This window comes from Anser brachyrhynchus (genome assembly GCF_964034855.1).
Source record: "Anser brachyrhynchus genome assembly, chromosome: 4".
In the NCBI taxonomy this organism is placed as follows: domain Eukaryota; kingdom Metazoa; phylum Chordata; class Aves; order Anseriformes; family Anatidae; genus Anser; species Anser brachyrhynchus.
The window spans coordinates 74999268-75013557 of record NC_137698.1 but is presented as its reverse complement, the minus strand read 5'-3'; the positions used below and the strand labels follow the sequence as shown (position 1 = coordinate 75013557).

The 14290-nt window shown below is 36.7% G+C and overlaps 1 protein-coding gene across 13 annotated transcripts in view; it reads left to right on the top strand.

Annotated features, from left to right (window-relative positions):
* Window positions 1–14290, top strand: part of CTNNA2 (catenin alpha 2) — a 475915-nt gene that overhangs the window by 405168 nt on the left and 56457 nt on the right. For all 13 annotated transcript variants that reach the window (XM_080590833.1, XM_080590842.1, XM_080590843.1 and 10 more), the window contains 3 exons: window positions 5246–5338; window positions 5619–5775; window positions 9115–9315. In XM_080590833.1, coding sequence (XP_080446959.1) covers window positions 5246–5338; window positions 5619–5775; window positions 9115–9315 — 451 coding nt within the window. The remainder of the gene's footprint in view (window positions 1–5245; window positions 5339–5618; window positions 5776–9114; window positions 9316–14290) is intronic.

Sequence of the window (14290 nt, the reverse complement as noted above, 5' to 3'; positions counted from 1 at the left end):
AACTGTTGCAAAAAAGAATAAAAGAAATTGAAAACTTGACTACATACATTAGCTGCAATATTCTGCAGCATTTGTGTCGATATTGCTGCTTTTCTGTAGTGTATACTTTTTTTTCCTTTTTTTTCTTTTTTACTCTAAGCGATGGATTTCATTTTTGGACCTTTTCACTTGCATTGAATTCACAATGACCATGTTAAATCTTTGAATTTATGATCTTTTGATTTATTGAATAAGAGGACTGTATGTATTGATCATCATAATTACATTTAATAGTACAAAAAGCTCATGTCAAAATTGGAAGTAGCATAGTTTAAAAACACAACTAAAGATAGCTACACCTAATTCTCATCAGTATAAAAATAACATAAATTGGTATAAAATATCCTTGATTACTTTTATAATTTAGAGGGCAATTTTATAGCAGAAATTTTCCTGTCCTAGGTGTAGTACAAGTGGCAAAGGCAATGAAAAGTCATTATTCCAAACTTCAACTGAGTGCATGGAGCCATGAGAAATAGCAGTCTACACTGACGTTTGTGCTATCTTGACTGTAGTTATTACCCCATGCCAGCTACAGAAAGAATATTGTAGGCATTGCCTACCCATGCAGTAGTTACACTTCAGCTGCCATGTAAGTCTACCTTTAGAATAAATCCTGTCCTTGGTGTGTCCTTTTAACAACAGTAGTAAAAATTCGCATTAGAAGTGAAGTCCTTCCCCACCCCACCTTTATCTGCTGTATTTCACTTAATGCAGGAAACTGCTTGAGGCTGAAATACAATCAAATACATTCAAATATATTTCATTGGGACTGATCCTGCATATATTTTGAATAATTGAAACTAATTTGAGTGATTAAATATAGATACCTAGCAAGCTGCAGGCTTGCATCTTGGGCTATCAGTGCTAGTGATAGGAAATTAGTATGAAGGAGTTAGTATGCACTTTTCCACCTCCCCAGTTCTAGGATTGGTTCAGTGGCCTTGGTGATTGCAGAAAAATGCAATATAATTAAAGCTGTAGTGTTTATTTTCCTGTTCACTACTTTTCCATGCTCTTGTAGGACAGGTTTAAGGTGTTTAGCAATTGTTTTGATGGGGTAAAAGTAGCTTAGCAGACCTGAAATTCTGGACAATAGTGCTTTTCTACACAGCAATCTCACTGTTATTAAGTTCCCCCACGCGTTTCAAGGATGATTCATAGTTCATTGATATTGGTATTTAAGATGTGTTCATTCATGTACACACTCTTCAGACATTCCACAATGATCTTAATACAAACTTAAGTTCTCTTCAGGCAATCAGTGAATTCAGTATGCTTAAGGAACTTAGTAAACAGCAATAAACAAACAAACAAAAATAAATAAATAACCACCTTGTTACTTCCATAGCCTCTTATAAAATCTCTTCTTCAGTGCTTCAGTGGAAACTGAGTACTTGAAGCATAAAGGTAAAGGCTGTCAAATCAAGGTTTTGGCAAATTGGCAGCTATGACAACATACACCCTTATTAATTTCCTTTCCAAGTTATCTGCTCCATCCAACACTAGATCTTTGGAGTAGCATATTAAATGAATTCCCAACCTTGAAGAGTCTGAATTCTTCACAATACGTGCTGTGTTAAATGCCCAGATGCAAAACAAGTTATAGTGCACTATTAAAAAGCCTTTTATTTCAGTAATACCACTTTCAGCAATCCCCAAGGCTAGTTAACTGTTATTAAACAATAAACTGGACACATCTAGAGGATGAGGTAGTCTACCAAAGACTTGAAACAATATCTGGAAGTGCCTTTCTCTTTTCGTCATTATTCAGAGATCAGTCTAGCTCCTGATATCTCAGCTCAGTGTGTTGGAATTGGGTCCTGGCGTGCATTAAAAGGAGCGTGGCCAGCAGGTCAAGGGAGGTGATCCTCCCCCTCTACTCTGCCCTGGTCAGGCCTCACCTGGAGTACTGTGTCCAGTTCTGGGCTCCCCAGTGCAAAAAAGACAGGGATCTCATGGAAAGAGTCTAGCAGAGGGCCACAAAGATGATTTGGGGCCTGGAGCATCTTCCTTATGAGGAAGGGCTGAGAGACCTGGGCCTGTTCAGCCTGGAGAAGAGAAGACTGAGAGGGGATCTCATCAATGTGTATAAATACCTGAGGTGTGGGAGACAGAGGGATTTGGCCAACCTCTTCTCAGTGGTTTCTGGGGATAGGACAAGGGGCAATGGCCACAAGATAGAGCCCAGGAATTTCCGCACCAACATGCGAAAGAACTTCTTCACGGTGAGGGTGACGGAGCACTGGGACAGGCTGCCCAGGGAGGTTGCGGGGTCTCCTTCTCTGGAGATATTCAAGGCCCGTCTGGACGCCTACCTGGGCAGCCTGCTCTAGGGAACCTGCTTTGGCAGGGGGGTTGGACCCGATGATCTCTTGAGGTCCCTTCCAACCCCTTCGATTCTGTGATTCTGTGATTCTAAGTTTTGGGTCATAGGCAGGAACAATATCTGGAGCTGTTGAATTTGTGGTAGACTAAAGCTGTTGAATTACCTCATGGTCTCTATGGACTCAGCATGCATATGGGCCTTGCCTTGACAAAAATCTTAATTGATGGTGACTTGATTATATACATTATAACAAAGGCAATAAAAATAATTAAATAATGTAATATTTTGTGATTGTGAGCACTTAAAACTTGTATAGCTTCACGGTTCTAGGCTTAAATGATGGCACTAAAATGTTAGCTTTAGCAAGTAGTATCTATTTCTTGCCATGTTTCAAAAATAAGTTTTGGGTAAAGTCATAGTAGTTCTGATTTGCAGTGCTAAATTCAATTTTATCTAGATTGCATCTACCTTTGTAGGATTTGCTTATCTCTATGCTTATTTGACATAATCAGATCTTCCCATGGTACAGGCTGGTATACTCCCAGCTGGATTGTGAAAGTAGTATTGCTTTCTGACTGTTGATGATAAAGGACTATATTTAAACAAGACTTAAAATAAGCCACAGAATCTATTTAGATTAGGATTATACATGATACCTATCAATATATCCTTTTTGAAGTAGATAACTGTAATGCTCTTTTGGTGCATAATTAATGTCGCCATAGATTATATTTGTACTCCTTCTGTACTGATAACAGCAACCAAAATACTATTTTGAACTCTATTTTTTTTTTTTTTCAGAAAGGGAGAAAAACTTTTCTCATGTTATCTCTGTATTCTTCCTTGGAAAACCAGAACGCTTTACAATATCCAAATGTTACCTTACCAGATTCTGTTGAAAGAATAATTATCAGAGACAGAGAAGAAATAAGCTTTATTTTTTTTCACTGACTTTGTTCTGCAAAGTTTTCCTTCAAGAGACCTCAAAGAAAAAGAGCTGCTTAATAGTTTGATTGCCATTTCATGATACCCAGCCTCTTTCAGTCTCATATCTCACTGCTATCTGAGAAAAAGTAAGACATATCGTGCGTCTGGAGCCTTAGGACAGATTTTCGTCATGATAATCACAAAATGAAAGGGCAATCTAAAAAGCACTTATTTTAAATACAGGAAGATAGCTTTTGCTGAACTTAATGCCATTTGCTAGTTTTCAAGGTCTGTAATTTCCACTCGTGTTACTTCATTCTAATTATTATCCTGCTTAGCTTTTGTTTCTCATGAAGATTGAAGTGGTCTGTTTGATGTGCGCAAAGAAGGGACTACAGAAAATGGTAAATTAATTGGAAGATGTCAGCTTTGGAGAATGTTTTTGACATGAGCGCTGTAAGGCTGTTAACAAACAGACTAACTCATTTGTCTCACCATGAAATGAAAATAAAAATCACAACATTTTGATAAAAACTTGACTAGGAAATGCCTGCAAGATTCTTTGAAGCCTTAGGTTCTTTTCTTCCCTGAGCTTTGGCACTGTGATATATGCAAACCACGTTCCACATAACTGTGAAGTGAAATAGGTTCTATGAAGAACAGATGGACCAGGGCTAATGTGGCGATGTGCACTGGAGACGAGAACAGATTAATACCACAAGGGGAGACTGGAGGAAAATTGGAAAGATGGGGGTATTTGAACTAATTCATGAATCATTTCCAACTGATAGTTATGCCTTCAGGCACAGTGAATAATATCAAGGAAGCATATTTAAAATTTTATAAGTTTGTTTTAATGTAGATGAGAATTAAGAGCCATACTTTCAGATGATTAAAAGAAAAATATGTATTCCCCCTCCCAGAATGTACCTTTGTGATTTAAACCTCACTGATGAGCATAATTATGTGCACTGTGAAATGAATTACTGTTTTGAAAACCCATGGCATATTCGTGGACTTGGCACACAGCTTTAGGGGATGGTTTTTTTTGAAAGAAGTACTGTAGGGGCTGTGAGGACATATTCTGCAGCTTGTATCCAAGCTGCAAAGATTCAGCTCTGTGGTGTCTGGAGGCATGTGCTGATTGCTAGATCTCACTTAGGTGTCCCTTTAAGCCTCTACTGCCTTCATCTCCAAACAGCCTTCAGTCTTATGAGGTTCGGACTTCCCAAAACTGTGCCAGAACACATGTAGATTCCTACATTTTTAACGGAGATCTTTAAGCATACTTTACACAATGAGGCTTTCAAAAGACATTTTAACTGGCCAAGTTATGATACTTGCTGATGGACATTTTACTCTAGGGTAGACAGTCACATACAAACAAATAGGTCCACCTGAGAATTCAGGTAATTTTGACATTCTTAATACCGTAGGGATCTGGAATAATTGGATACGCAACATAAATGTCATTTCACAGTATCAGTAAAAATGTCAGAGTTTTGTTTATGCGTCTCAAAGCATGCCATGTGTTAGGACATCAAAATTTTTTAATTTTGCAAAACTGAAGAGTGTATGGATACGTCTGTTTACCATTGTTTGTAATGGACACAGTTAATAAAAGGAAAACTTATAGATAATTGTTTAGATGCTGCTCTACATTCTCCATATGACTGCTCAGAAGATTATTCTCAGGCTTTAGAGGAGGAAGCAAAGCACTTGACAGCAGGGGAAGATTTGGGGAAAAATCTAATGAAGAAGATGACTAGCTCAGTTTTGCTAGTTAGGAAATAATCTATGTCAGTTTTTCTTCATCAGTACAGAAAATCCTGCATCGTGCCTTTTGTATACAATTCTTTCATTCTAGCCAAGGCTCAATAAGTAGAGAAAAAGGTATAAAATGGCTCATTTGCCTCACACTTGATTCTCATTCTGCTTATTTCATTGTAGGTTGCAAATCTGGCCTGTTCAATCTCAAACAATGAAGAAGGTGTGAAGTTAGTGCGTATGGCAGCAACACAGATTGATAGTCTGTGCCCACAGGTAAGTAAGATTCGTGCTAAAAAGTACTCAAAAACTCTTTCAGCATTAAAAAGCATCAGGTAGCTGAGACAGGAGAAACATCCCACTCGAAGATTACAGCTTTGCCTTTGTCATTAAACTGTTGCCTGCTTTGTACAAACTGGGAAAAATTTCATATCTTGAGACATAGGTGTTGAATGGGGTGTAATGCTGTATTTTTAAGTGTCTTTAATCTAAGTGTCTATTCTCTACCTTGTGAAAATTGTTGCCACCCTTTGTAACACCTGATTTTGAATAACAGGTAATAAATGCTGCACTCACATTGGCCGCCAGACCCCAGAGCAAAGTAGCACAGGACAACATGGACGTCTTTAAAGATCAGTGGGAGAAACAAGTGCGAGTTCTCACCGAAGCCGTTGATGACATCACTTCAGTGGATGATTTTCTCTCTGTTTCAGGTACTGGGATCAAGGGAGTCTTCTAAAAATTCATTGCTAAATTAAAGTAATGGGTCAGAGGAGAGAAAAGCTATAATTACTAAAGGATCATTATTGTATTATTCCATCCTTACTGGAATGCTGATCTTCTGCACCCGATGGGAGCAACCAAGCTATGCCAATTAGTCCCTGGTAGCAATGGTTGGCTTTTTGTCTCCCAGAAAATAGCATCCTATATGTGCCTCTATTTCTACAGAGAATTTTAGTTTCAGCTCCGGCACAAAGTAAAATTTTGGCCACCTTTTGAAAATGTATTACTGACTTGTGAAAAGCGGGACAGTATTTGTAAAAACTGTCAGAGTCCTCATGCAGTTGTATTCAAGAGGAGGAAAGATGAACTTTCCTTACTTTATTTTGTAGCCTTGCTCAGATAAGTTGTCTAAGCAGTGTGACAGATGTACCACACAATCCTGACCCCCTGAACTTCCATACCAAATCACCAGGCTCTGAACATGGATAGGAAGAAAGGAAATAAGCAGATGCTGTGTATGAGGCTCATCTAGGCACATTGTGATGACCACTGTGAACATTTCCAGAGAGTTAGAAAGCATTTCTGGGTCCCACTGCTGTTGGTGCAGCCATGCATCCAGGTGGAAAAATAGCAGTAGAAATAGCAAATCTGTGCAGCTGTCTAAGCTCTCTTGGAAGGACTATAATGTGAAACAAACTCTTTTACAAAAACAAAGTATTTTAGTCCTTATGTAGAGAAAGGGTGGACAAGGGAGGGACATTGACTCTGATCTTGGAGGTCTTTTCAACCTTAGTGATTCTGTGATTCTTTGAGTCACTCACTTTTCTCCATCCTCCTTGTAAAGTGCTGCAACTTGTAGCAGAGTATATTGTTATGGTAGAGTCATGTACGCTGAATACTATAGTTAGAAGTGCTGCATGTCCTGGACTAAGTATCTGCTGCAGAAAAATCATTTTCCTATGTCATTTGAAAGAGTTTGGTTTATTTTTTGTGAATACGGTTGTGGAGTGCCAAGGTGAGTTTGCAGCAAGCTAACCTCACAGAAGAGCCAAAATTCAGAAGATATTTTAATTTTGTTTCACTCTATGTTGTTTTCCTTGACATTTCCTTAATTTCCAAATAAAAGTTAAATATCTTTGGACAAATATATATATATATTTATATACTTTTTCAGAGGATAAGATTCTTTTTCACTTTGCTCTTCATTTTGTTTGGTTGTATCCCACTATTATCAGTAACAAGGAAGTGATTTGGTTAAGTATGACTACACTCCACTGTTCAAGACCACTGCTAGAGTGTTTACTGTAAGCCATGACAAGAAAATGAACTCTCAGAATAAAAGGGTACTTCAGAATGGTAGGTTTTTATTTGAGGATACAAACACTTTTCAGCAGACCTAGTTCTGCAAGGAAAGGGCAGAGCAAGATGTAAACTGCAGACCCAGTCCACACGCTGAAGAGATGAATAGCCATTTCACGCTCTGAATAGCCATTTCATTATTTGTTTGGGGACTGTTATTCACTCCAAACACTTGTATTTATAAAATCAGAAGTTATTTAAATAGATGACATTTTTATTTTTTGATTTTCTCAGGCCATATTTTCTCATAACACATATGTTGTGGTAGCCTTGACTTGGAATAACTGGCTTTAGATCCAAACTTCCCAAGGCAGCTGGGAAGTTAGTATATTTATTGAGTATATTTATTGTTTTTAGATTTCTTTCTAATACTGTCCACAGACATATATTTGTATTAAAAATAAGAAAACATCTAATGCATCCAGAAAGCCTGTCACTGCTAGCTTGGAAGCCTTAGATTACGCAGAGTAGTTTTATTTTCAGTTGTTAAACCAGTGAAGCATCAAAAATGGCCTGGTGTCTGATTAAACGTATCTCATGAAATGACACTTCCTCCCCTTCATATTGAGCGTCACAGTTGATGGCATGTTTTATTAATACAGTGGCTATCAAAAGAAGGATGGGAAGGATGACCATAATTTTAATAAATTACTTTGTATTCCAAGCACAGTGCCTGTTCATATTCAGAAAGTATTTCTTGTGGGACAAAATTTGGCCATGACACTGTAAAGCAAATGGGAATGGTTAGGAGGAAGTAGCAAATAAATATTTCAAGAAGACATTTCTTTTTTTAAATGTTGATGGAGAGTTTTGCCTTTCAAATTACTCTGATTGGCAGCACAGAGGACTTCCAGTTTTCATTCAGAGTTGTTACAGTTTAAAATTCAACATTAGGTAAAACATTTCTGGAACCCTCAAATGGTCCAACATTGGGATTTTTAACAGTGGAGCTTAGTGTGTCACTCTATTTTTGTGGCAAAGGATAATTAAAAAAAAAAAAAAAAAAAGTAGTTGATGAACTGATTGATTTTGTTTTAAAAGAACAGCATTTAATTTTCAGTTTCCTGGTGGCTGTGGCAGAAAAGTATGGTGCTGTTTAGAGTTGCTGAGTTTCTCAGAATGAGTTAGCTCAAACAAGAAATTCAGTCATGGTTTTATTATTGAAATCATTTTTAACTGTACTGGCTGGAGGGAAACGGTGTCTGAGCTAGTCAGAATCAGCTTCATCCTTTCATGTTATCTGTGAGAATATCACACAAACTACAATGCTGCAGCATGTGAGAGTAGATGGCCCGATTCTGAGCCAAGAAAAACCAGTGCAGCTCCCAAGATTTCCATAAGCCCACTTGATATTCCATCATCTGAGCAGACTCACTGTACTCAACTGTTATTTCAGAATATGCACAGTCACATATGATTATACTATGTGTCATGAAAAATCCACACTTTAATCTCAGTGCAGATGGCATGGATCAGCAGAGATGAACTGCTCGTGCACAGACGCCCTGCTATTTGCTGGGAGGCTATCGCAAGAGCAAAAGGCTATTTGCTATTGCCTTTTCAAAACGGTTCATTTTGTTTTCTAACTTATTTAGGCACAAATGAAGCATACATATTAAATGTTTATAGAAATGGGTAAATTCATCTTCAGAAAATTGCCTGTTTATTAGAGTATCTGCATAATATCTGATCGTGTTCCTTTTTGCACTGATTTTTATTACGTTGTCATTATCATAGATGCAATGTTTGAAATTAATATGACAACTTTTCAAATAATTATAGGTTGGTACTCTCAGCATAGGTAAAGGGACATAGCCCACTACCTTTTAAAGATAGATGTTGCATAAGATAAATATCAATTTTTTAATGTACTGCTGTTTGTCATTTACCCAAATCAGTAAGCTTTGCTATGGCAGAGAATGAAATGAAATGAGGCTTATATTTGTTTTATCTTTTTTCCTACATTCCAGAAAATCATATTCTAGAGGATGTGAATAAGTGTGTGATTGCTCTGCAAGAGGGAGATGTTGATACCCTAGACAGAACTGCTGGGGCCATCCGGGGCCGTGCAGCCAGAGTTATTCACATCATTAATGCAGAGATGGAAAACTATGAAACAGGAGTTTATACTGAGAAGGTACTGGAAGCTACCAAACTGCTTTCTGAAACTGGTAAGTATATTTGAAATATTGTTCAATATTAAGTCACTTAAAACCTTCAGTTAATTTTCTGAAATCTGTAGCTCAGAGGGGAATCTGTGCTTGAAAATGAGATGTAAACAAACAAATTAATGACTATGAGTGCTTTTGTTATTCTCTACTCCGTGCTACTGCGGCAGTTGTATTGACAAGAGCTGTATAAGAGAAGAGATTCAGTGACCCATCAAAGATAGTCTACTTTATCAAAGTTGCAGTGTATTTCAGTAAATAATACACAGCCTTTTCTTCAAGAACTGAGTCTGCTGATTATGTTTGTGTGTCTCTAGAAAATCATTACAAACATTACTCTGTGGTCTGCGCAGGTGAATGTACTTGCTGGTGACTGAAGTGTTTCTAAACAAAACAATTTTTCATTGAAAATACATTTGAGCAAGTGAAAATATATTATCTGATTGAAAAAAAAATATAAAAGTCTGCTAGATTACATGGATAGATAGATTGGGGGGAAAAAAAGATTGTTTGTAACCTCTTTTTGCCTTCACAAACCAGAGATTGGATTCATCTAAGTGATTACATCTAGTTTGATTACAACTATGCTGGTCATTTTAGACTCCTTCATACTCAATATTATCTGTTGCTATGTGCAGCTGAATTGTTCAGTTCAGGCAGTACTATCAAGAGCTCTCATCTGAAAGCAAAGGACTACATTTGTTCAGATGGATCATACTTCGTATTTCATTGACTTTATGGACTAGATCTCCACTCACGGTACAAGGGACCAGCTATTATAAAGATGCATGTAGTGTAGATGCCTGAAAATGCCTGAACAGATCTTCCCCTATCTGGCTGCCCTAGGCTTTAAAATACTCTAGATTGTTTTAGAAGGACCAAGTGAGAATGCACCAGTTCAAGACATGGCAAATGTAATGTCAGACAAAACAAACACCTCCCTGTGAGATAAAAAAGCAAAAACTATTGTAGCACTGCCTGCCTCTGGGTTAGCTTTTAGAACAGAAGTCAGCAAAATGAGATAAAAGAATGATTTAATATTGGTTGTTGTATTATTGTTGTCCCCACCTAATTGTCTTTTAGCTCAAGGACTAACCCCAAGCCCTATTTCCACAGGTAAATTGCAACAAGAATCATGTATTCTTTCTTTTTCTGGGTTTTCTTTGTGATTTGCTGTACATTATATCTGAAACATGGATTCCTACAATTGTGCATGTGACCAGAAAGCTTTGCCTTCAACACACACACAGTAGGTTCACACCAGTGATTCAACACTTGTAGAAATTAACTTTCATAGACTCTGCTGTGAGCTGCACAGACACATTTCTGGGAAGAGTCTGGAAATCATAACTGTAATCTCCAGCCTATGGTACATGCTCCATTTATCTTTACACAGCTATTTCCTATGCAACAATCATGTTCACATCACTTCTGGCTGAACTTAGAGGGTCAATTTTTTTTTCTGTACAGCTTGAAAATAATGCAGTAAAGCTTGCCTCTTTTCTTCCTCAAAGTTTAATGATGCTATTTAAGAGTCTCAGAGGTTTTTCATGTGGAAGAAGTGAAAGGGGATCAGAAAATGGTTGTCATTAGTCCCCCTATTTTTTTTTATGTAATCAATGAGAGATCAATGAAATGAGTACTGGAAATTTAACTTAGCTGTGAAAGTTTATGAACTGGTATTATGAGGTAACTGAAAGAAAGTAATCTGTTTGGTTTGTTACAGTAAAATATTTTGTTGCACTCTGTGGTAACCTCTCCTTTTGATAGGAAGAATTCTTCAAAATCTCGCTTTTAACAGTAACATTTATTTATAAAGTAAAAAAAAAAATACATCTTTTCAGACTTTTTACTCAGCTAATATTTCTGACCTAATGTTATGGAAAAAACTTTTACTATTATTTTTTCAAAGGAGTAGCTGTCAGTTACAACACAATTAAATAAACCAACAATAGGCACAGGGAAAGCTTACATTTTGTATTTAACGTTGTTTGATATAATTTGATTTATAACTAAGTTTTAGAAGCTCTGAACTAAGTGCATCTTGACAACATCAATTTATTAATGCCGGACTCAATGTGTAAAACTAAGTAACTGTTTCTCAAAGTCAAAGTTATTACTTATTTTGTACTTAGTAAAATGTAAGTAAACTTGTGAGTAATAAACTAAAAGGAGAAAAAGCCAAGCTACGCTACACAATACAGTACTATTTCTATCTGCAGCTTTTTAGACCTTTTACAAAGGGATTAATTATTATTTCTCTGTGATTGATAATTAAAAAAGGTAAACTTTATTAACTCATTTTGTGACCCTAGGATAAAGTGCTGAAAATGGTATTTAGACCATCCTATGCCATTCTCTGTCTCTTCCATTTATATTCCTGTCCTCTCCCCCCAAACTGGTTTCAGTCTACACATGCATCTGTACAGCTATGTATATGGGTATCTATGAATGCATACTTATATTTATATATTTATTCTAGTCATTAGCTTGAGATCCAGTGCAGATTTATCAAACAGTCACAAATGATGAATGATTTATTTAGTCATGCTCCACCTACCAAAATCTCAGTAAGAAACCCAATTATAAACATCTTATCCTTTTTTTTTCCCTCTTTATTTTTAATTGAACATTATTTTTAAATGAAGTGCTTTGGAAAGCTGGAGAAAATTTAGTTGAATGACAATGGAAGGGAAATAAGCAGAACATATTTCTTTTATAATTATTATTTACTTTTAACTATCAGTTCAGGAAAGGAACACTTCTCTTAACTTGTAAACCTCCCTTTCAAGGGGTTTCATAGTTAAGTGAGTAGTGGGTTTGATCCACAGATAGTAAAGAAATACAGACACACTTTTTTTGAAAGAGAAACACGTTGCTAATGTTTTTTGGGGGAAGAAAGTTCATCTTTCTGTAAGTGATGTTAATAGGTTTTGAGAAAATGCAACCATGCAAATCTTCATTTAATAACTGGTTTCACCTTGAAGTTTTATTTGTCTGTTGTTTTAATTTACAACCTACAGCTCCTTTAAAATATACTGCTGTTTTTTCCAGTGTTTCAGTGCTTTCTTGGCTGTGCTTGACTAACCCACTGACTTTATAGCCAGCTACTTGTTAGAGTCTAGATTATTGTCTCTGAGAGTAGTATTACATAGTGAGGTATTGGTTAATGTCTTTTTTAAATTGGGTACTTTTATTTTCCTTTAAAAACAAAATAAAAGCTTGACTCTCATTTGCTGACATTCTTATAAATCCAAGATGAAAACTATAAAACCACTGAGTCAACAGGGCTTGCTTGGAACAAAGACGAAACACAGATTTCAGTGGATATTAATTGTCTGCAGGAGTAAACCAAAGCTTCAGGGTTTCATTTTTATTTGTTTGTTTTTGTTTTGTTTGGGGCACAGTGAAGTTTTCCTGATATCTTTAGCTTGGTTTCCTAAAGAGCAAGGGCCAGTGGTTTCCTCGAGCAGCTCCAGCTCTGGGCATCACTGTGGGGACAGGGATGGGCTGGGGCCAGGCTGGGATGTCAGCCTACAGCTGGAGGTCAGGATTAGACCCAGTGAGGGAAACCAGGGCCAGACACAGCCCAAGGATTGGCAGGCAGGGATGTGCTGATGGCTCCTGTTGAATTTTTCCTTGCTATTTACCATCAGCATTTATTTAGCATTTGCAGATAAATGTGAAGTTAAAGAATTCAGGAAAATACATAAAATACAATTCTGCTACATATGGTCGAAGAAAGTATGAAGGAGAGAAGGGTGGAAATGAAAAGGAAGGAGAAAGGGAAGGTGAAAGGAAGGAAAGAGGCAAAAAGCAGCACAAAGGAGTAAAAGAAGACAAAACATGATTTGTGTTTAAATATTAAGATCTTTCATACTGATGAGCACCCTGTCCCAGCAGTGACCAAAGCCTACTAAAAGTATTCCGTTGCCTTTAATACAGAGGAGATCAAGGTCTACTCAGCAATTGCTTGACAGGATGTAACAACTGAAGGGAAGAAGCATGAGTTTCCAAACAAGTGGAGCCAGAACTGTCTGGAAAGGGCTGTGGAAAACTTTCCAATACCCTTTTTTTTTTTTTTTTTTCTTTTCTGTTTGCATTGGGATGTCTGGAAAGCACGTGGGAAGATGCAGTATTTGGGTTATGCAGTATTTAGTATTTGGGTTAAAAGCTCCTGTGAATGCTGTGAATGACAGTGGAAATTTTGAAATCATCTACCATCTGATTTAGACCAGAAATGCGATTTTCATCTTTTAGCTTGTTTTCGAAATATCCTAGTAACCTGCTAGCTGTCAGGTCTTTTTTAAGTAGGTCACTCTCCGATTTCTATTTTAACTCAAATTCTTTATTTTGTCTTTATCAGAATGGACTAAAGTTTAAAATCAGCTCTCCTGGCAATTCAGCAATAAGCCTGTGAGAGTTTTATCAGTGTGAATAGGACAAACTTTAAAGATATTTATCACTAGGCAAAAGCAGCTCAATGATGTTATCAAAGCTAATACTAAAACGTGGTAAAGATGGATTTTTCAGCAGTGATATGAAATCAAACAAAATGTAGAAGCAAGAAGATGAATTTAAGCATAGCCATAATCCAAAAAAAAAAAAAAAAAAAACGATTGAGAGAGAGCTAAAAATTCTAAAATGGAGACTATTTTAAAAATAAATGATGTTAAATTCATGTTTTATGTGAGTTTCAGGTGGTTATAGTACAACTTATGGATGCCATCATCCTGACAACATGAGATCATTTATCCAAGGACTCTTATGAAATTATGGCTTTTATTCTGCAAAGCACTGCAGCATTTTCTTTAAAATTTTGCTGAACTGAAATCCAGAGATCAAGGTATCACCAACAAAAAACATTTAATGCATTATTTAAAGATAATGTATTTTACAAAAGGACCAGTGAATACCCGACATTACATTCATATTTCAAGGAAGTGCTTGGTTTGATTCAAAGAATTTTTAACCAGAG